Raw genomic sequence first — 24,362 nt, forward strand, 5'->3', positions numbered from 1 at the left:
GTGCAAGTCCTGCTCACATCAGTTTCCTTCCATCCAATTAGGCGACCTGGGAGACCCAGCCAGTACCGCCCAGACGGACTTCGGAGTGGTGATGGGGTACCTCCAAGAAGCTTACAGGATGGAACCAGGGAAGGTTTTGGACACTCTACATCACTCAAAGTTCCATTGGCTCGATCCCTGCAGATTAGTGAAGAACTACTGAGCAGAAACCAATTGTCCACAGCTGCCAGCCTTGGGCCATCTGGATTACAGAATCATGGACAGCACTTAATATTATCCAGGGAAGCCTCTTGGGCAAAACCACATTATGAGTTCAACCTCAGTCGTATGAAGTTCAGGGGAAATGGTGCACTCAGCAACATCAGTGACCTTCCTTTTCTTGCAGAGAACTCTGCCTTTCCAAAAATGGCACTTCAAGCAAAACAAGATGGAAAAAAGGATGTGAGCCATTCATCTCCTGTTGATTTAAAGATACCACAAGTTCGAGGAATGGATCTTTCTTGGGAATCTCGTACTGGTGATCAGTATAGCTATAGCTCTTTGGTAATGGGTTCACAAACGGAGAGCGCGCTTAGTAAAAAATTGAGGGCTATTCTTCCAAAACAAAATAGAAAAAGCATGTTAGATGCTGGACCCGATTCTTGGGGCTCAGATGCTGAGCAGTCTACCTCTGGACAGCCATATCCCACATCGGATCAAGAAGGAGACCCTGGCTCCAAGCAGCCTCGGAAGAAAAGAGGGCGTTACAGACAGTACAACAGTGAGATACTGGAGGAAGCAATCTCAGTGGTTATGAGTGGAAAAATGAGTGTTTCCAAAGCTCAGAGTATTTATGGGATTCCCCACAGTACACTGGAGTACAAAGTAAAAGAGAGGCTGGGCACTTTGAAAAACCCTCCAAAGAAAAAGATGAAATTAATGAGGTCGGAGGGGCCAGATGTTTCTGTAAAAATTGAATTAGATCCCCAGGGAGAGGCAGCACAAAGTGCAAATGAATCAAAAAACGAGTAGGAATACTGTAGAGTGCCAATTACTGTACAAACTGGGTGAGCACTACTGCTGTCATTGCTTGCACCTAACTTCATTTACTGTGACACCTGTCTCTCTGCAGATTTTGCATTGACTTGTGTGTACAGAGGTGAAAGGTGCGTTCTGAATGTTGCATATTTAAAATTTTTCATGTGCAGTATGGCTCGGGATATTGTTTGGCCTTTTGCATGTTTCTCTACAAGAGAATTGAGTTACCTCACAGAGAACAGATACATGGAAGTGGACTCCTTGCCTGTCGAGCCTGCATGCTTTTCTTTCTTTCTTTTAAGTTATATTTGCCTTTATTTAAAAAAGAAAAAGACAAAAAGCCCCCTTTTAGAAACCACCTCTGTATACGGGGAGCTTTATCACTGCAAATTGGAAAGCCATCTTATAAAATTATTCATTTTTTCTTCTACGATTCAGCTAATTGAAGGATTAAACTAAAGAAAAATCTCTTAACATGAACCTTTGAATTTAAGAAATTTGTTTATTCGATGATACATAATTATTTGGGTCAATTTTACATTTTATGATTTTCTCACTGTTAGAGTTACTTAACAAATTAGCAATCTGTTTAGTGCTCACCCAGAGGGGAAGGAGGTGGAAAATGTGCACACACACTACCTTCAGAAATGCTTCAGTTAATTACTTTGTAACACTACCTTTGCTGTAATTTCATTTGGGATATTCTAAGGGTAGAATTTGGTCTCACCAACAAGTGAGGATATAGCCTTATCTCATGGAGGACGAGCTCCGTTCTTACTCAGGAGCAGTCAGGGTACATTACATAAAACAATAGAGGATGCCTCATTTTAGCAAACTCAGTTTCTTTGTTTTCTTAAATCCTTTTATGGATTTGATCCTGTGCTAACTAACGACTGAATGTCATTGCAGCAACTAGTTTAAAATAATCAAGATCTGTTTATTGGGGAATGGGAGAAATAGGAAAAGAAATGTGTATAAGTAATTATAATATTGTAAAAGTGGTATCTAGAAATTACAGCCTCAGTAGTCTGCCCCAGTATCCACATGAATGAAGGATACATGTTTGTGGTAAGAGAAAAAACACAACCCCAAGGTAACCTAATATGATTTAGGTTGCATTTCAATTCTAATAATAATTCAATCAGAAATTAAGCTCATTAGAGTTATTTTTTAATAATCCAGATACTAGTACAAGGAGGGGGGGGCTGTTTTAGTTTTTATTTAATTCATTGCTTTACATCTTTTTTTGGCATCCTACATAATATCCCCTTCATAACTTATTCTGATATTTTCTTATTTTTATGGTTGTTCAGCGCACAGTTCAGGACCTTTCAGATCATGTTTATACAAGCACTCCTTGAAGAACATCTAAGGTTTTTGCTTTTTTTTGAGATGGGCTTTTAAAATTACACTAATTAAGTTGGGAACATTTATTTTCCACAATTGTTTGCAAGAATGATAAATAAAGCCCATGAAATTTAATTTTGCACTGTGGCAAAATTAAAATTACTGTTTGTGCAAAACAAAATCATACCACATTCACCCTGTATTCTAATCTGATGAGAAGGTGGTCAGGCTCTTCTAAACATTTAACTAAAAATAAAAAATTCATTGGAGTTTTTGTATAAAATGAAGTCAAACTTGGAGCATTAAAATTGAGGCTGATGATTTCAGGTGGATACTAACAGTTTGAGGAGAAGTAGGTCCAGATATTCCCAAGGCATAAATTCTTGCCTGGAAACATCAGAGCAGTTAACTAGGTTAAGAATAGTTTTCCCTCAGCAACCTATGTTTTCAAAGGTTAGGCACACCATTGCTGTTATTAAAATACATGCACTGCTCATTCTTGACATAGCCTGGGCTTGGGTTCCTCTTTCGGTTTGGTTATTTTGTGTAGCAGTTTTTAATCGGTGGATGACTAAGCCTGTTTCCTCTTAGCTTTCTGGTCTTCTCAACAGAAAAGGCAGTTTGGGTTCAGAGCAGTATATGACTCTGCAGTATTTTCTAGCCTAGCTAGAAGTTGCAATAAAAATACTCTGAAACGTATGGTTTTCACCTGCAGTTGAAGGAAGTTGTTGAAAGTTTGCTGAAAGCAAAGGGCTAAGCTTATGAAGGAAAGCCTCCTTTGTTCCACACTCAATTTGTCACACGCAATTAATTGTAGACCTGGTACCTTTTCGCATGATGTTTGGGGTATTCAGTAGTCCAAGATTACTGCAAAAAAGTACTTTGAGCAATTAATTTGTGCTTGCTTTTATCCTCAGAAAGTCATCACTAAAGGCCCATTTAAAAATTTGGCCCTAAAAGTTCAACTTTTGTAGTTTTACTGTTCAGAGAGGTTTAATCCTGTGTGGTAGTCTATAAAGTGATGTATGAGTTGAGTTATGTAAATTTTGTCATTGTAGTGTACATGGAGTGATCATTTTACTAACATAAATATTTTCTATGTGTGTTTCAGTGGATGACAATCGAGCAGCAGAAGAATGGTGTGCCTACCCTTTAATGCTGCAGTTTAAATAAGAGAACTTGTATTATGTCGTTTCAGATTGTAGGCTGAGAGTTGTAAATAGTGAAAATTTGAGTACTTCTATTATTTGTTTTGGTTAGAAAGTGAATTTTAAAAATGAACCAAACTCTAAACTTTCTCAGATTAAAAGTCCTGAGACCTGAAGATTGTAATATTCATGTCTGTGAAGCTTTTAAACATTACACTTGAGATCAGTCATGACTCGATATTCAGGTAAATTTTCTTTTCCAAGAAGCTTTTGAATAAGTGTATTTCCTCCAAAGGTCGGTCGGTCTCTTTTTCTCTTTTGTAGATTATTTTAAAGCACTAATTGCATTACATTGGTAACTGCAATATAAAATAGCCATTATTGTTTTGTGAAGCATGGTTGAAATTAGATAGTGGTCCCTTTTAAATTTCATGAGCCTCTCAAAAAAAAAACTTTAAAAAAATACAGAAAGCTGCTGAAAATTCAAAAGATATATATTTTACCTTATTGTAGGTTTTGTAAAGTTAGTTTGTAATATTCAGGTGCACTTTTAATGTTAAATTTTGTGTTCAGAGTTCCATTATACCATGTATTTCTCGGAGGTGGCTCATCATATGGCTGGCTTTCGGTCTTGGTGCCGCAGTGATCCCTTAATGTTTGAGTTCTCTCTCGATTTGCCACTATTCAGTATTGGCACTTTCAGTGTAGATATTCTAGTTTGGGGACGTCCTCATGAATGTGTCATAGAGATTGGTCTGCTCGCATGCTTAATTTCTGCTAATCAGAGTTTTGCATGGTCCAAACAACAGTTGACCATTTTTATGGTATGGGAAAGTATAGTTCACAACTGTCTTTGTCACAAAAGCCTTTTCTTCTCAAGTTTTCCGGTAGGCAGATGATATTACTCAGATATGATAGTATTCAGACTAATGTTAGGAGATAATGTATTTAGGTTCAGTTCTTGCATTTTTTATGAGAGAGCATTGACATTATAGAGTAGATAAGCTATTATGCTTTAAAATCAAAAACACTAATTCTGTGGAAGGTTATCTTGTTGGTATTTTTATCATTAGCTTTCTCATTTCTGAGACAGTCATCAAAGTTGACAGTAAAGTAAGATAGTACTTTGTTTAGTAGGCTTATAAGTGACTCTGAACTGTTTGTGTTGAGCTATATACTTATTTCTGTTCCTCAAATACCATGAAGGACAAGGTCTCTCTTTCAGGAAGAATAATTTATATTTGTGTATAATACTTTTTAATATTAAGTTTGTTGTTATTCTGAAGTTTAGATGTTGCTTGATAAACCTTTACTGCAGCAGATCATGAATATGAGTAAGGCTTTGTGTGATAATAGGGGTCCTTATGTGAAGTTAATTACTGTTCAGTTCTGGTGAGCAAGCTTAACAAGTGTGAAGTGTGTAATTAGCTTTATTTGGTACACTTTTACTTTGCAATATTGAAGTGCTTTTAGAACTCTGGTTATCTTATATAAACCATTACCTCAACCAATTGGCATTTCCATTCTCCAACATTTTACCTGAGCTATAAGATGAGCTATATGGGATCAGATAGTGAAACAGTAAGGCACAATGAGAAGTTTAGTTCCCAATTTTCTGGAGAGAACTCTAAATTAGATGAAAAATTACTACCTGCAAAGGCCCATATCATACATAACTACCTTCTCTCATTAGGCAGTAGTACCTAGCAGCCTTGGAGCTGCTAGTGAGCTGTGTTTTCTCCCTGCCCCAAGTAAGCACATGGTGCAAGGCCTGGTTCTAAGCCTTTGTGATTCTCTTACATTTCATTGACCTATGATAGTGAAGCTTGGATTCAGTTATTTTTATAAAACAAATTAATGAGTCAGCCTAGTGTCAGAACCTGAAATTATTTTTCGTTGTCGCAAATAGATGACAGCTTTTCTTTAACAGGTATTATCCCTGTAGATTTAATTTTAAAACCACATATTTTTGCTTTTGTAATTATTCTTTCTTTAAATTCCAGAGGTGGCTTTCGTATGAACCACGCTTTTCTACATATTCAGGTTGCTGTCATTGGTAATGGAATATGGCAATAGACTGAATTGTTCTACTTAATCTTTTATAGGAAACATTGAAAGTTATAGGTTAAGTTTTGACCTTCATGAAGATAGAAGAGATGATTTTCCTTGTTACTATTCCATTATAATTAGGTCTTCATTAATACTACGGTCAGGCCAATGTTATTAAAAACGTAATGGCTTCAGCCAAACAACCCATTTAGGAGACTATTAAGCTATATGGGGATTTTTTTTATTTTACGTAATTGCTTTGACACTCTACTGAAAAGGAAAAAATTATAATTGTGGTACATGGAATGCAGACCTCCAAAGTCGTCTTATGATTTTTTGTTTGCTTGCTTGTTTGGGTTCATTCTTCCCCTGAGACTAGAGTAGGATTTGTGAACATGGTGACTGAAGAGAAAATAGAGGAAATTCTTTGCATATCCTCTCTTACTCCCAAATAAACTCTCAGTTGCCTTTTAAAGTAGCAGATATTAGCCCTGTAGCTGTATACCCTCAGTATTCTGGAGTTTGGGGGAAAGGGTAGAAAAAAAGTAGGATGGGAAAGTATGTAGACTGGAGAAAAGGCTAAAGATTCTGTCCTACAATACTAAAAATGAGTCGCAGGATAGATAATGTGGTAAAGTTGGGCCATGTTCATTTGATAGTCAGAAAAATCTTCTAGATTGTTTGAAAATGAGAATCAAGGCTAATGTTGATTTGACAAAACCTAAGTTAATTCTGCAAGTATTTGGGGGGTAATTTTAAGGTTTCCAGTTCATTTAGATCTGTATCAATAAAAGCTGAAAAGCAAGCACTTTTAGTTAATCATAGATTTATTGGATATAGCAAATATTATAATTATAATATTTAATCTTTATTGTTTGAATATGGAAATGAACTCTTTACCCTATCTTGAACTGTCATTGAACAGGCTCAAGATGATCTTTTCAACACTGGAAATGACCCTACACACATACCAAAAAAATATAAAGCAGTAAGACGTATTTGAAGATCCATACCTCTTAGACTTGAGACTTGTCTTGGGAAAGAATTTATGAGCTTATAACCAGTATTAGTACAGTCTTGGGTTCCTTGTTCTGCATAATTGCACCCTTTCTCAGGTATGTCCTGAAAACATAAATTTTAAAATAATCTCTTTAGAGATTAGATTCTCAGTGGATAGTGTGTAAGGGGACTAGGGGAGGGGGCAGGGAGGGGGGTTGGACACAGGACACTGACACAGTAGAGCAGGGATTTTTAACATTCGCTAGCCAAATAGAATTTCAGTCTAGAATATTTTTACCCCCTCCATATGAGTGAAACAACATCTGTTAACTTGGTGAATACCCGGTGCTACACTCCTAAAAATCTTTTCTTTCATCCAGGTGACATTTTTTTTCCTGCTTGGTGGAAGGGTATATATAAACTTCACTGTCACTAGGAAAGCACTTGTTTGAAATATTTAAAGTACTAGAAAAGGGATAATTTAGCACTTTTTCAGTTACAACACTAAAGTCTTAATTTATCTTCAGTCTTAGATACTGTTTTAGGGTGATTACTTAAAAATATAAAACATACTACATAATATGGGGTCAAATCACATTTATATAAATCTTGTCTTATTAAAAAAAAAGTAACATTTTGTACCTTTCAAGCAATTCCAAGTGATTGCCTCATTTTCCCTATTTTATGAAGCATTTCAGGCTTAAGAATTTGAGAGGAGGTGCGGGGAAAATTCCCCAAAGTGAAAAATTGTGTCAGACCATTTTAGAAAAATAAATCACTAGGAAACTGGGTAGGGATTCTCTCTCCCTTTAAGTCTTCAGGGAATGAGCAGTATTTAGAATCTTTGGCTGAAATTCAAGCCTTTTTACTGTGTAAATTTTTAATATTAATTCACTGACATGCTTTTTACATCAGAGGACTGAAAATGGATCTTAATGTTTTTAAGTTGTGGAAGGGTATATTTCTAAAATGGGGGTGGGGGATGATTAACTAGGTTAGTATACCAGCATTAGTAAGTTTAAGGAATTTTAGTATGTAATAGCAAAGTGTTTGATTAAAAGTCTAATCCTATATTGCTAGTCGAAATTAGTTACATTCAGATCTAGGAAAGATATAGTCATTGGATATTGATATGCTGTGCTGTCAGAAAACCAGACTAAGATAGAAACCTTTATCTGACTCCCACGATGTTGCTTGTTCTAATGGGATGTATACGTTACAGCAGCTTACTGCTGCTTTGCTAAGAAATGTATAAACTATCCATTTGGAGTGTTTGCATATAATTCTTTATAACCTCCACTTTAAACTGTCAGACATTGGTATTTTATCAGTCCACACTGTTGATTAAAACTAATGTTCTTAGGAATCCAGCTTGTACACACTGTTTAAAAACCCTCAGGGACAGTTTACACACTATTCTCACTCAATTCAGGTACTTTGATGCTATTCTTAAACCTAACAGTGACTTGTATTTTTCTGTTTTACTTTTATTTCGACGTGCTGGTAGCACATCCTTGATGAATGTCAACTTAAAAACTCAGTTCAGGTATCCAGGTATAACTCAGCCAAACATTTTAAAGCTGCATATAACTCTCCAGCACACGGTGCCTCACACTCTTATAGTGGCATTCTATATATTCAGTTATTACTACTGAGCAGATAATATGGGGGTTCCTGTTAACAGTGTATTTAAAAAAACAATGTGCATAAATGTATAGCGAGCACATGGAACACACACATAGTTAAACTATATATTTCTAAATGCCACTAAATAGCCAGCACAATTAAACAACATTCCTTGCTGCTTCTGAAACAATTGCAGATGCAGTTCCTTCTTGATGTGGCTCTTGGTTCTTCACCATACTACTACTAAATTCAAGCACTGGTCCTTGGGTGTCTGACCTCTACATTCTAGTTTATGCAATGTCTTTAGAGAATTCTGTGCACTGGCCACTGTGATGGAACCATTGGGCCAGGAGTGCTCTGAGTTTATTAGTAGTGATTCTGCCAAAGTTGGTGTTGTAACATGAGTATGTAAATGTCAAAAAGTTAGCAGAGGTCTGAGTCTGCATATCAGCAGACAATTTTGTAAAAGTATTTTGTAGCCTTGAAGTCCTCAGTGACAAGTTTCTGTGATGTGAAGTTCTAATTCCAGTGTTTTAGCCCTTTGCATCTTTAATGTTAACACTTGTCTACTAGAGGTTTTTATTCATCAATATTTCTTTTGTTTTCTGCAGTACTATCTGTGGTTAACAAAATAGGTTATTCCTCTGCTTTGATATTTGATATCTTACATCTAAAAGAAATTCTCCATGTATAAAACCTATAGCCTTTTGAAGATAAGGAAAATGGCATCTTTCAGATTTCTAGAAGTTTAAGTGTCATGCAACAAAACAGGAACCCCCTTTACTCTTATGGACCTCATTTCAATATACTGTTTACAGTTTGACGGAATTGTATAATTTAATATTTCTCTTGTACTGTAGTTTATATTTATTTACAGATTTTTTTGTACTGTGTGATTTGAACTTTTTGTTCCTTGCTATGATCAATGTTTATGTAGTAGAGCACTTATGATCACAAATTAAGTTTTTTTGGTTTGATTGCACTACATTAAATTTTTTAATGCAGTTCTGATTTTTGACTGGACTAAAAATAAGCTGTGTCTTAATGTATGTGATGAGTACTTAAAACTTTAATCCATGTGGTCCCCTTTTTTTTGCATTGTATGTCAAAAGCTCTAGTTCTTTCGTGCATGTGTAAGATTTAATGGTTCCATTGTATTATTTGACCATGACATTTTGGAGAAACATTCCCAGCTGTAATGTTGTGTATGGTAGTTCTCACTGGATGCTAGACTTTTCAAAACCACTATTCTTCTAATAAATTTGTTGTGAAAACTGTTTTAAAAGCTTGTTATCTGCTTCTTAAGATTTTAATGCTATTTAAAAATCCACGAAAGGGGTAAAATTTCAGAGTGTACCGTAAATGCACATGGTAATCGAAGTTGGTAATTTTTATGATAAATTCTTTCCAAATGAAATATCTTAGATAACTAGAAGTTGCTGCTTCAAAACCATGCTTCAGTATTTGGATGCAATACTGCCTTGTAACTTTTGGACTTTATTAATTTGAAACTCCCCTGCCTCAGTTTTCTTCATTGGATTATTCACTTTAAAAATATTTTCAGCTAAACAAGATACATTGATATTCATAATACCTGTTTGCTGGACTTAGTTTTTCATAATTTTTTTAGAGTAAAACTTTGTATTGAGATTGCTTGCTAATAACTTGCTATTTTTTGTTTGCTCTTCTCTTGAGACATAAGTATGAAAGTAACAGTAAATGAAGGCTATCATAGTATTTCTTGTTCTTGGAAAGTTGCTAGTACAGTATTTTCCTTTTACCATGACAGAGAACAGCATAAAAGTAGGTTTACAGTTGTGAGTACGGGAAACACACTTTTCTTGTACTATTATTTATTAATTATTGTATTTTCCATACAAACAACTATAAACCTACTTTTGCCCCACCCTGTATGTTGCTCAACATTTATATTGTGGTTTTTAGAAACTAGGTATGTAAAGTTTCATATTATAAATTGATTCCTGTTTTGGATAGGGGAATAGCTGGATTATAATGATAAAGATAAGAAATGATATCAATATATTTTAGAAAGCTGCTTTTTCAAGCTCATAATATGCATGTAATTAAAAGTGATTTCTGATCATTTCCAATGACATTTTATATTTAAAAAAAATAATGCTTTTGATAGTTGGTCTAGATTAGTTAATTTTTTTTCTAATTTCTTTGGCTATCTAGCTATTTCTGTCTTTTGGTCTGATGTTTATAAAATTGGGAAATTACTGTTACGCCACCTGTTTGTAGAACATTTTTTCTGGAAAACTATTATTTCTTAGTAAATTTCAAAGCTATAACTACTTATTTCTTGTCATTATCTATTTTAAACTGGTAGCTTGATCAGTATAGTAGATATATAATCTAGCATCTCATAAATGAATTCATTTTAGTGCTCCTTTCCTCAAGTTGACATTTAGCTCTTCAATTGTTATGACCTTATTTTTAAGGAGTTACTTCTACCCTCGCCAGGTGGCTCCTCAATTGGTTGGAACGTTGTCCCTTACACCAAAAGTTGCAAATTCGATTCCCATTCAGGGCACATAGAGGAGGTAAATGATTGATGTTTCTCTCTTACATCAATGTTTCTATCTCTTAAAAAATCAATAAAAAAATATCCTCTGATGAGGATTTTTTAAAAAAACCAACTTTATAAAAAGGAGTTCTTTCAACCCAGAATTTTCTTCTCTGATTCTCCTGATATTCTCAGATTATTTCAGGCACCCTGATATGTTAAGGTGTAGGAATCAGAGAAATTGCATACGGGAAATGGAGTGGAAAAAATTGGAAAATGGCATTGCTTTCTGCCATATTCTGAGTTGTGGAATTATTTTTTCCCCAAGGACTGAATTTTTCTCACCAGACATTTGTATTCAAATGTAAAACCATATACCCAAGTCATGTGATGTTAGATTTTGTAGCTGAAATAAGTGGAAAAATCCTTTCTTTAATAGGACATATTTATTTAACATAGTAGATAACCTTTTTGTATTGAGTGTCCACTTTATCATTATTTGCTTCCAAATGGTAAGCGTTTAAACACAGAATTTTATCATACTCAATTTTAAGTTGTTGGACTTTCTGTTGTTTTGAGGGGAAGTGGTAGTGAGTAGCAAACTGCATTTACAACTAAAGTAGACGGCTTGTTTTCAGAAGTTTGGAAAGGAAGTGTTCTCAAGACATTATTTTAAAAGGTTGATCAGTATGTAATTAATAGTTTAAGCCATGATTTGGTTGGAGTTACTTGGAAGTTAAGAACTTGGAAAATAAGCAAAAATATATAAAAATTCATAAGTATTAAAATTTTGAATCTGGAGCTTTTTATAGGCCTGTAAGAATACTATAGTTTGTTGACTAGTAGTTTTAAAATGTTAATTGTACTCTTTTTGCCAGCTTTATTTGATCAGCAATATGGGATGATAGGGATTATTTGGTACTTGAAATTTCTTCCAACTTGGTATGTACTAGAAGGATCACTTAAGTGTGGGAGTGTGAGGATTTGTGCATGCATAGTGTTTAGTTATCAGAGCTTTAGTTTTACAGTGAAAGAATTTGAGGGATCTTCTGCATATTTAATGTGATTTTTGAAACACTCTTATCTAATGGGAGCTCTGCACATTTCAAACAGATAATTCAGATCCTAGCTAGCACAGTTTAAGGCATTCATTTCAGTTTCTATTAAGTTGACCTGAGACAGTTTCCATGGAAAACCTGGCACTGTAACTAGCTAGACAGAGATGGATTAAGAAAGTAACCAGAATAGCAGATTCTTATGAGGTCCTGGGAATTGGTGAGTGTGTGTAGGCCAGTTTTTCAAACTGGATCAACTAGTTGCAACCTATTAGTTGTAAGATCAGTTTAGTGGGTCCTAACCATTTTTTAAAAAAGAGATCAGAGTACGTAGTGTATAATAAGGATAAATATGATTTCATTGAAAGTTGTGTGTCATCATATACAAACAAACTTGGATATATGTGCGGGGTCACTTTGTAAAAAGTATTTCTTGTTCTGGGTTGCAGTCAAAATCAGATGACTTTTGAAAGCCATATGTAAACCATACCTTTCATCCCAGTTTTTCTGGTACCTTGGAGAACATAGTAGCAGCCTCTTGTGTGCTTACAGTTAGGACTGTCGGACCTTCAAAATTCCCTTTTCCTTTTCCCTGCCTCATTGATTTGAACTCATTTTCATTGAAAGTTTATTCTTTTCTCTTCTGTTGATGTTCAGAATGTTTCCTTTGCCCTTTTCAGTTGAAATGTGTCTTGGGAAAATTATTTTCACTACGTAGTAATTTATTGGGTTAGTTTATTCATTACTTATAGTTGAGCTGAGCCTCAAGTTTTAGGCAGTGAAGATAACCAGGTTTAAAAGGACAAAGTCCTGGACCAACCTAGAGATGGTTCACAGTCCAGTGGAGGAGACAGCCAATCAGCCATTATGGTGCAGCTATTGAATAAAAGAAACAAACCGTGAGAGCAGAGTAAGAAACACCTAGCAGCCCCCAGGGAAAAGGTGCTAAGGAGGACAGAGTGTGAGCAGTAGGAAGTTGACAAGTTTTATGCAAAATAAAAAAAGTGACAAGATCAGATTTTAATCTGAAAAGATGGCAGTTCTGGATAATATGAAACGAAATCTAAAAAGAGGGAAAACTAGTGACAGGGAGCTTAGAATATAGTATTCTCCAAGGGAAGTTGAATTAGTGTAGTTCAACTGGGAGCAAGAGAGGTCACGAACTAGGGGTAATAATGAGGTAGAATAAATACCTGAATTGAGTACATATGTATGTAAGAATGTGAGTGTGTATGTGTGTACATTTAGTTAAATTTTGTCTTCCAATATTCCTGAGTAAAACTTGAATATGCAGATGATTCTGCTTGGTTCACCCCACTCCAGTACATCTTGAGTGTTTCCAGGGAGAGGTGGGTAGTATTGTTATAAAGGACTGTTAATTTCGAGAGCACCCGAGAGAGAATGGTAGATATAAAAGTACTTTGTTTATCCCTACATTTTAAATTTTAAAGTACATACATAAACATATATACATATATATGTATATATACACACGTACATATACCTCCTCTAACATTCATGAGGTGAGCAAGTGAGAAATAACATTAAATTTGTATAAGGTATCTAAGGAATCCTTTTTAAATGCTTTACATTTTACGAAGTGGTGATCTAGGTCCTTTAATTATAGTTATTTCTTATGAATGCCGTCAGCTGTCTATTTTAAGTGATTTACTATATGACAACACCAGTAGAAATTGCCACTTTTAAGGATCATGCCACAGATTAGTATGTTTTCAAGAATGGAGATTAAGAGCCTTAAGAAGATCCCATAAAATCCCAGAAAACTCAGGATACTATCAAATATCTGCTTATTTAGATGAATAATCTGCTAGCTTCCCTGTTTATTTCACCCAGAAAGAAACTAGGAATATTTGACTACTAAATGTCTTTTTGTTGATTTATGTCAGTTCTCTATGCCTCCTTTAGATGTCCCTCTATATACATGCTGCCCTGCAAGGTGGAGGTATGGGTTTTTGTTTGAGTTTATTTTTATTGTTACCATCATCATCATCATTACAAAAGAAGTGCATTCCCATTGCAATGGGAATCCTTTCTGGATGCTGACTTCTCTCAGCCCCACTCCAGGGAAACTGCGGTCCTTGGCCTCTATTGGGCCTTGACAAATGTTTCTTTCCCTCCATGCCCTTTAAAAGAGCATCGTGATACTGTGTGTCTTCTTTCAGTGAGTGAGCACCTCTGTATTCTGCTCAAGCAGTAGTATTATTTTAGTCCATCATGGTCCTCGTCATTTAAATTGGGAATTAAAGGGAAATTTCCCCCAAAGAACAACATAGATTTTTTTTTAATTCCCTTCCTAACAAACATACACACATACATACACCATACATATTCCTTAGACCTTGGAATATTCCTGTATCCCGGTATGGAAGATACGCAGATGTGAAATAGCCAAGGGTAGATGCATTTCCCAGCGTTAGGGCAAAGAGTTGTCAGCAGACTTACTCAGACCCTTGATTATAGTTACATTTTTGGTGCTGATTTAAAAGAACCAGAAGTAAGGAATTAGGGAATATAATTTCAGATTACTGTTTGGCAAAAAACAAAAATACAAAAACAAAAAAGACAACGCTTATTGCCTTGAAGGGGAGCTGAAAATGCATTTTTATGTTTTCTTGTATTTAAAGAGAATTAAGCCAAATTAATTTACAGCTCTTGACTATTTGGCCTACTCTGTCTAATGTGTTCTCTGGCTTTCTCTCGCCTTCTGTTCTCTTGCACCTACTTTTGCTGCTACTAAGGTTAGTTCCCATCCAAACATCATTCACTGTCTCTAATGATCTTTTTTAATCAAGAAGAATATATCTTGGTTATCAGTGATGTTGAACTTGCCATCAAGCAGTTTTATTGGTAGAGAACAGATACTGAGTACCTGAATCCCAAATGATAGACTCTTCAAATTGTCATTTCAGCTATCTGCCACATCTCTATTTGATCTCTGTTTTATCCTAAAATAGCATAAGCGTTGACCATCCACCATTTATATTAACCACAGGAATGCTTTCCTTGGGGAATTTGAGTATTGCAGTATTGACAAAGGAGGCGAGTTCTGTGTCTAACCTCTGGTCTAGAAAAACATCATTGAGTAAATCATTAAAGATAAGATTGTGAAATAACATCATTCTTAAACTATGCCTTTCAAAGTTTTTATGAATATTATCTTATCCTTTACCACACCCTTAAGAATTAGACATTTAGGGTCATGAAGGCCATTACTCACCATAAGAAACTCAAAACTAGTCCAGGTAGTTGAAAATCAAGTTTCCCTCTTTCCACAGCCCTTTCTCCCAAATACCAGTGTCTAAAATCTTACTGCTCTTCAGTGGTGGTGGTGGGGTATTTCTGCCTGATAAATAATCCACTTAACTATTACAGAGAGTCTCATTGTTGAGAGGAAGAAACGTGAAATCAAACAAGCAACTTCAAAATCTGTGATGAACTATTGTTCTTAAAAAGATCTATATAGTCAGATGTGAGGGACATACCATAGTACTGACTATAATCCCTGAACTAAAACATAGGGTTTCCCCTTTGGTCAAGTTCAGCAAATGGTCTGTGGGACAGAAACTCGCCCCTCTCTGGTTTCCCTTCTTATTGCTGGAGAGGGTTGAAAATCAGGGTAAATGATATATTCAGGCTCTATTAAAGGCCTAAGGCTATTGGAAAAATCGAATAACTAGAAGGAAAGGTAAAGACTAGCTATTTAAAACTCAGGCAAAACTGGCTAGCACCGTCTTTTTAATATTAAAAAAATTATAATTAAATTTCAGGAAGTTGGTTAATTTTTAAAATTAAATATTCAAATAATATGACATTAAAATTCATCTAAACTTAGGTCGTATTGAGAAAATTTGTAGAGAAAAATCAAACAAGGTAGGAAGCTGGATAATTTAGAGGCACAGTCAAAGTGATTTTATTACTGTAGTTATAAAGTTAGCTATTATGACAGGGCCATTGAATTACACCTGGACAAAGGTTAGTGTTAATGTCAGGGTTCTCAGGCCCAAGTGAAACTGCTGGTGGACTCATGCCTGTGTGTCCAGGTGCTTACCAGACAACTCAGATTCAGAATCTTCTAAACACTTCAACTCAGTGTATACAGCAAGAACAGAACTCATCAGACACAAACACACCCCAGCAATCACCAGCTGCCAGCTTCATTGCCTGTGTCCCTATCTCACTAAATGGTGCTGCCCAGGAAGAAAACGCGGAGGCGTCCTTAATGCTCCCTTTCCCTCCCCTCTTTTTTGCTAAGAGAAAACAGGAAAACCTGAAATGTGGTTCCTACACACATGCAAATAGCTTCACCATCTGCTTGGAAAGCTAAGACAAAGATGAGACAAACAGCGTGTAAAGTTCACCATCCCCTATACCTGTTACAATATTCCTGTAATAATCTTTTTTCTTGGTTTTTTCACAATCAGTGATCAGTTTCAAGTTAGAGGTAGGCATTTTCTAAGACATGCCTATCGAATCCGTAGTCTAGTGTAGGCCCGTTCAAGTATCGTAGCACTGCTGAGGAAAAGTGCTCTCTTGCTAGTTGTGAACATAAAAATACAGTATAATCTTCTCGTAGAACAGTTTTAACAACAGATTTCACTAGTAGTTTCTTGATTTTATTTTTTTCTGTATTTAGACATGTTTCAGCAACTTTACTCACCACTTGGTCTTAAAATCTCCCTGAGTCAGGAACAGAGAACTGAATTTGGGCACCTGCTTTTTGTACTTTATTTTTTATGTATATTATCTAATATTTCACAGCAGTCCTTTGAAATACTGATACTCAGCTCCAGTTTACCGATGAGGAAACCGGGGTTCAGAAAAGGTTAAATAATTTGCCTCAGATCCTGTAGATAGTAAATATCAGAGCAAGAAACAGAATATAGCTTTTTCAGATTTCACAATCTGTGCTCTTTCTGCTAACACCCAGCTGCTTCAGAGGCCAGAGGAGGGTGGGGAGGTCGGAGGCTGACTAGGGTAAGCCTTCCTCTAAGGCACCTTATGGCTGGGAGATAGCGTCACAGATTGAAGGAAAGAAGAGTTAGCTGGGAGATACTATCAAACAGCATCTATTCACATTTATTAAGCTGCCCTCATGGCTCTGCCGTGTTACGTAAAGAGTCAGATAATAGGCTCCTGAGGAAATGCAATCCAGAGAGAGAGATTGAGAGATTTGTATAAAACTCCAGAACACTGGGGCACTTGAGCTCCACAGGCTTAGTAAGACCCAACATCCAGAAACACTAAGCTGCCCTTGCATACTCTTGACTGTGTAGCCAGGAATTGCCTTTAGCCTGTTTTGAATCTTGTGTCATCCTTTCCTGCTGTCCCCACTGTCCAGGTTAAACCCTAAAAGTTGTCTTGGATGACTTATAGAAGTGGTTGAAAGAGGTTCTCTAATGTAGAATGACTTCCTGTGGATTATTATAAAATGTTTATTGGAGGTCTAAGAGAATGCCACGGGTGGGGTATGACTGAAGACATAATACGACCTTGCACTGACAAAGCCTTACAACTTACAATGTCATTTCATGTCTGTTTCCTTACTCAGAGGCTAGGAATCAGAAATTGTTTGTCATTCCATTTTTCAGTGTGTTTGAAATGTGAAATCATTGATCTCTGTTCCTCCATGCCCCAGGAAGGGGATAGGAGGATTCCTGCATTATTTGCAGAATTAAAAAGTCTAGCTATTGGTCATGCTGAGAAACCATATTAAAACTATAATTTCTCTAAGTATTTCTAAACCAAGATTTATAATATAATGTGTCTGAATTTTTGTCAGTGTTGTGGACTAATAAACCAATAATTAACAGGAATACCTAGGCCTAAACAAAAGTATATGTTGACCAACTGGAGTTAATAATGTGGCCAAAATTTAATTTTTTGGAAAAAAATTAATTTCAGTATTTCTTCTTTAAGAAGATAAAAATTATTTGTGAATCATCACTTAAAAAGTGTGAAGGATGTTGTCACTAAAAATGGAGAATAGAACAGCCTTATATTTTTATTAGGTAAATATTCATTTATTGAATCAAAGTATATGGGCATTTAGAAGCAGTTTTGGCCAGAGTGTTCACTTTCTTTACAACATGAGTAACATCTGGTGAATTTCATAATGTAAAAATGGTTCTTTGGAAAATGACCATGCTAATTCCTGCTTTCTCTTTGTCTGTCTAGTGAGAACTCAACAGAGGCAATAGCAGTAGATTCTAACAATCAGTCGAAGTCCCCCCTGGAGAAGTTCATGGTCAAACTGTGCACTCATCATCAGAAGCAGTTTATTCGTGTTCTGAACGATCTGTACACTGAATCTCAGCCAGGCACCGAGGACCCGCGACCTTCTGACTCTGGAGCAATGGATGCATCTACTTGCAATGCTGGCTGTGCCCAGCCAGGCACCAGACACAAGGAAAACGATGCTCTGTGTCTCGATATGAAGTCTTCTCCTCCTGTAGATGTGATAGACTCATCAGGATCTCACAGTCCTCTTCACTTGGTAGAAAAGGCCCCGAAGGAGCCTCCTCCTGAGACAAACTCTGTAGATGGAAGAGAGAATGCCTTGACTGTTGTGCAGAAAGATTCCTCTGAACTTCCAACCACTAAACCGAATTCTGGGAGTTCAATGGATAGTTCCACTCTGGGATACCTCAGTGCATCTTCCTCGTTCAACTTCCATCACATCTCTAAGAGCTTAGAGGGGCAAACCACTGGACAGGAGCAAGACACAAATGTGAAAGTATGTGAGGACGGTAAAGACCACGCGCAGAGTTCAGCTTTAGTAGAAAGTCTAATTGCAGGAAAAGCGGCAACTGAGAATAGTGGGGAGAACAGCAGCTGTATTTCTCAAAGACATTCATTCAGAGCTTTATCAGAAGAGGCTTGGGACTCAGGGTTTATGGGGAATTCATCTAGAACTGCTGACAAAGAGAATACTTTACAGTGTGGTTCAAAAACGCCGTTGCGCCAAGATTTAGAGGCAAGTGAACAAGATTCAAGGCCAAAGCAAGAAAACCACCTTCACTCGCTAGGCAGAAATAAGGTGGGTTACCATTTGCATGCCAGCGACAAGGGCCAGTTTGAGCATTCCAAAGATGGTTGGTTAGCCCCCAGCCCCACGCCCACTGTGCACAAAGCATCGAATGGACACTCGCGAACCAAGATGTTATCAGCCTCCATCAAGACAGCTCGCAAGAGCAAAAGGGCATCAGGGCTGAGGATAAATGATTATGATAACCAGTGTGATGTTGTTTATATCAGCCAGCCAATAACAGAATGCCACTTTGAGAATCAAAGATCAATGTTTTCTTCTCGGAAAACGGCCAGGAAAAGTACTCGAGGATACTTCTTCAATGGTGATTGTTGTGAGCTGCCGACTGTTCGCACGCTGGCCAGAAACTTACACTCCCAAGAAAAACCAAGCTGCTCAGCACTGGCGTCAGAGGCAGTGGTCTCTCCCAAGCAGACCCTCATCATTTCCACACCAAGACCTACAGTGGATGTGCAGCTTCCCAGAGAGGACACCGCTGAGGAGCCCAGCGAAGAAATAACCTCCCCCAAGGAAGGAGACAGATATGCTTCATCTGAAAAGGAATCTCAAGAGTCTGAGATCTGCCCCGAGGTGAAAAAAACCAATCCAAGCAGCATCCCGAGGTCAGAGGAGATGCCAGACGCCAGCCTGGTGTGGCCTCCCCCTGCTCACCTTCCTGAAGACGACATGCCCGAAGGCAGCTCCCCGGCCTCAGGTCCCACAGCAAGTGGGGTAGCTTCCCCTGAACCAGACCAACACCCAGCTGAACTGCCTGGTGCAAAGGGGATGAGTGAGCCCGAAGACTATCACCTGGTTCCCTCTACTGAGAGCATTTCTGAGGGAGGCGGTGAAGGTGTTTCTAGGCCTTGTTCTTCTCCTGAAACAGTCAGTAGGACAGAAGATCCTCTGTCCTCAGGAAATCAAAGTCCCCCCATGAGCTTAGAGCCTCCCATGAGCTTGGAGCCTCTGGCGAGCCTGGGAAAGGCTGTGGATGAACAAAGCATCAGTACTGAGGCCAAGACTGAGGACACTCAGGAGCTGGATACTGACCCTCTCTTGAAGGAAAGCAGCACTTTGACTAAGGAAAACCCCATTGAAGAAAGTGAGGCAGCAGGTGGTACAGGGAAATTAGAGGAAGAAGGCAGTGATAGAAAACAACCTTCAGAAAAAGATATGTGTGAACAAAGCATTGACTCACCCGAGGAGAATTCAGACAAGAAGAAAAAAGGTAAAAAATTCCCTGAGGCCTCGGATAGGTGCCTAAGAAGTCAACTTTCAGATTCTTCCTCTGCCGATAAGGGCCTAAGAAATCAAAGTTCAGATTCCCCCTCTGTTTGCCCTGAGGTCAAGGTTCCTAAAAATCCTGGTGCAAAACGTTCTAAAAAAGAAGAGTACCCTGGTGGGACAACACCCGAGGGCGTTCTGACCGAGAGTCTCCATCCAAAAGCTCTGGAGGACACTGAAAACCCAAATGCCAATGAAAATCCCTCTGAGAAGGATGCTGAGCAGGAGGGTGAAGGAGGCGGGATCGTCACCAGGCAGACTTTTAAAAACATGCTGGCAAAAGAGGTCCCAGGAGAAGAAGGAGATAGTTTCCCCAGGAATGATCCCGTAACCACAGTTGGCCAGCCCCTGCCTGGAGAGAGACTGGAAATCTATGTCCAGTCTAAGTTAGGTGAGATAAATGATCACAACCCCTTAGAATGTGTCCCGTGTCCTTTCCCAGAGCAATCAGAAGAGAAGCCAGGACCTGTTCCTGCACAGGCTGTAGAGGAGGTTGCAGATGAGGTGGCCAGTGCAAGCCCCCAGCATGAAGATGATGATTGCGACGAGCCATCCAGTGTGCCCAGGTTGTCAAGTAGTGGAAGTGGTGATGCCATCAGACCCCCAAAATGGGTACCAAGGCTCACGAGACTGACCTCTTCGACCTACAACCTAAGACATTCGCATTCTCTGGACTCATTGGATACTACAAAAGTGACTTTAGAAAAAGAAGCAGCACAAGAAAACCCAGCACCAGAGGACGATGAAGCTTCGGAGAGTGGAGATCCCGTAGGTGAGGATGACGGGGAAGCTGTGGTTGATGACCAGCCCAGGTTTATGGAGTGGTGTGCCGAGGAGGAAAACCAAGAGCTTATCGCCAACTTCAATGCCCAGTATATGAAAGTTCAAAAGGGCTGGATCCAGCTGGAGAAAGAAGGCCAGCCAGCCCCAAGAGCAAGGAACAAGTCGGATAAGCTGAAGGAGATTTGGAAAAGCAAGAAAAGGTCACGGAAATGTAAGGGTTCATTGGAGGCTCAGAAGTTTTCTCCTGTTCAGATGCTGTTTATGACAAACTTTAAATTATCTAATATTTGTAAATGGTTCTTAGAGACCACTGAAACCCGGTCTCTGGTCATCGTGAAGAAGCTCAACACTCGTCTTCCAGGAGACATCCCCCCCGTCAAGCATCCTCTTCAGAAGTACTCACCTTCCAGCCTGTACCCCAGTTCGCTGCAGGCTGAACGCTTGAAAAAACACTTGAAGAAATTTCCTGGAGCTACTCCTGCTAAGAACAACTGGAAAACGCAGAAGCTCTGGGCTAAATTTCGAGAGAATCCTGACCAAGTGGAGCCAGAGAATGGCAGTGACATCAGCCCGGGCCCCAGTTCTGAAGACAGCAAAGAGGAAGTCAAGGAAGGTAGAAACAGCCATCCTCCCACAAGTTCACCTACTCCAGCCAGTACGCGGATCCTTAGAAAGTATTCCAATATGCGAGGGAAGCTCAGAGCCCAGCAGCGCTTCATCAAGAACGAGAAAAAGGAAAGCCCTTTGGGTCTGTTCGTGGAAGGTAAACAGAGTTGTAAAAGTGTATGCATCAACCCTCTGATGTCCCCCAGGCATGCCCTGCAGGTGGATGCCAATGGCTTTCCCATTAAGCCCAAGATTACCGATGGAGCCAAGGGAAGGAAGGGGAAGCAGATGTCTGAAATCTTGCCGAAAGCTGAAGTTCAGAATAAACGCAAGAGGACTGAAGGCAGCAGCGCTCAGGACAGGAAGGACAGGGGACCAGTGATGAAAGCCAGCAGAGAAAAGCATATTGATGGAGCCACCAAAACCTCTGCTGCCAAGAAGCCAGCTGCAAGGGACAGAGTCAGCCAACTGCCCAGAAAGATATCTTTGAAAGAGAATAAAGTGAAGATCCCTAAAAAGCCCTCTGGGAAGAGCTGCCCTCCTTCCAAGAAAGAAAAAGAGAATACGAACAAAAGACCGACCCAGTCTGCCGCCTCGGAGACAGTGGCGAAACCTGCAAAGCAAAGGGGCGCAAGTGAGTCCTCTTCAAGGCCGCAGAAAGCTGCGAGCAGGAAGCAGAGCAGTGGAAAGTCTCGGGCCAGACCCTTGACGAAAACCCCAGAGCACAGTGCAGCCCAGAGAAAGAGAAAGCTGAAGGCAAAGCTGGACTCTTCCCACAGCAAAAGGCGGCGGCTGGATACAAAGTGATCCGAAGGGTGGTAGCCAGGAGTAAAACTGTTATATAGAATTAACCCTTTATTTTGCATTAACGAAATCTGCTTTTATAAGCTTATCAAGCCTTTCAAATCTGCAGTTAATGGAGAACACCGCAATTTTAAGATGTCAGAAAATGCATCTCGGAGAAGGGAACTTGCAGAGTCTTTCTCTGAGGCTGAGTAAGGGAAGTTATATATTATATTCTGGTTGTTCCTTGGGTTTTAAACTTGGAACCAAGCAGTTTTAGTTTTAAAAGTACAGTGCCTTATTTATCCTTTTTGTGTTTAAAATTTACAGAAGCTAAAAAGCTGATCTATGTGAGAAAGGCTTGTATTTTATACTTGATGCACAAGCACTTGTACTGTAGCCGAGAAGACCACCATCATGCACATAAAGTAGCTTTCCAGCCGCTCCCTGCAGTCTGTACATGAGCAGATGCTCCTCTCTGCAAACCCCAGCAGCGACCTTCCCTCTCTGCCTGGTTTGTCTGTTTAAATGATATTTGAAAGCTAAACCAAATCACTTTTATGGTATGTGGAGAATGCAGAGCGCATTTATAATTGTTGTAAAAGAATATTTCTGTTAACCCTTTTTAAAAAATCATATTCACTGTTGGTCACTCCTCCTACCTTTGATCTTTTGTCATTTGGAAAAAATAGATTTTAAACTATGTGCCCATAAGACAAAAGGTGTGTTACCGGGTGTTAATTTTGGTTTATAACCTCTAAAGATTATTTGCATTACTTATTCTTACCATCCTTTTTGTTTTGGGCCTTGTAAGCTTGCTAGCACTCTAACAAGGTGCCCCCCCCCCCCCCCGTAGCTGTAATTTGCCAATTAGGATGAGAGTGACTATTCTAATTTTCTTTTTTACCCTGAGTACTTCCATATTCAAAGAAAACCAAAATGCTATTTCCAGTAATAGAAAAGTTTAAGAGTGTGTGTGTGCATGTGTGTTCGGGTGCATTTGCCTCTGGCTATTGGCCACAAATGTCTCCCAACCCCAGTTCCACAGTAAAATTCTCTCTTCCCCATCCACTGTGCTAGGGGGTTCATGAGCTGGGTAATCAGCACAGGCCATATGGTTAAATGTGGCCTAGGGTTTCTATGAGCATCCCGCAAACCACTTTGGCATCAGACTCAGAAAGGCCAAAAGAGCACAGTTCTGTAAAGGGCACAGCAGACTTGGAGTTGGAGGAAGCAGCTCCAGTATCCCATAGTGGGCCCACACGCCCTGCGCCTGGAGCTGATGTTCATGTGGATGTACGTGTTTAGACTGAGGTCCATTCTGATTGGTTAGCACCATTCTCGTAGTTCATGCTTGTAGTATCACTCTTGCCTCTGCCATGTCAGGCTCAAAAGTAAGAGCTGCAGTATTTGTAACTGATAATGTTTGCCTTTCCTGGGTGAAGCCTGAGACAGGTGCATGGCTTTACCTTGGTGCCTATAACATTGCTCCATTATAACACAGTGTGTTCTCAACATTTCCATTGGGCCACTCTACAAAAAAGGCTTGGTTGTTAGAACCTCAACTAGCTTCCCTAACATGCTCTGTCACCAAAATAGGCTTGTATGGACAGCTGCTACTCTGTCCTTTCTATTAAAAATTGTTCCATTCAGATTTTTTCAGACCAGTTTAGATAAACCCAGATGGATGTTTTTCATGCTTTAGTTCATTTAGATCATGATAAAGCAGGCCTTCTACCCAATCTGTAAAAGGCTTGCTGTATATATACAATGGAAACTTTTGATGATTGGATAGGACTGGAGAAAAGCATTTGATTCATGGGAAATTGAGAATTGTGTTGAATTTCAGAGATAGTGAAGCATACTATCTTCAGTGAAGCCTTGACTTTTGTTTTTTCCTAATGTCTCCTCTGTCCCACAACTCTTTTTTTTTTCTTTTTAATATCTTTGACTATGGCCATTGAAGAGCTACCTATGTTAATGAAACTGCTGAGTGTGTATGTTGGCAACCTTTTCTCAGCATTAAGTTGCACAAAAGCATTAATATGTTTTGAGTAGATACACTTAATCTTTAAAAAGTGATTTTAAAGTTT

At 38.5% G+C, this 24,362-nt stretch overlaps 1 protein-coding gene across 14 annotated transcripts in view; it reads left to right on the forward strand.

Annotated features, from left to right (window-relative positions):
• Window positions 1–23,183, forward strand: part of LCOR (ligand dependent nuclear receptor corepressor) — a 100,112-nt gene extending 76,929 nt beyond the window's left edge. For 8 of the 14 annotated variants that reach the window (XM_081157543.1, XM_081157541.1, XM_081157539.1 and 5 more), the window contains one exon: window positions 17,964–23,183. In XM_081157543.1, the coding sequence (XP_081013669.1) occupies window positions 17,964–22,293 (4,330 nt within the window). In that variant the 3' untranslated portion in view covers window positions 22,294–23,183. Of the gene's footprint in view, window positions 1–41; window positions 3,955–17,963 lie in introns of those variants that run through there. The other 6 variants (XM_081157537.1, XM_081157536.1, XM_081157534.1 and 3 more) reach the window with 1 other exon arrangement.
• Window positions 23,184–24,362: the final 1,179 nt, after the last annotated feature.

This window comes from Miniopterus schreibersii (genome assembly GCF_964146895.1).
Source record: "Miniopterus schreibersii genome assembly, chromosome: 14".
Classification (NCBI taxonomy): Eukaryota; Metazoa; Chordata; class Mammalia; order Chiroptera; family Miniopteridae; genus Miniopterus; species Miniopterus schreibersii.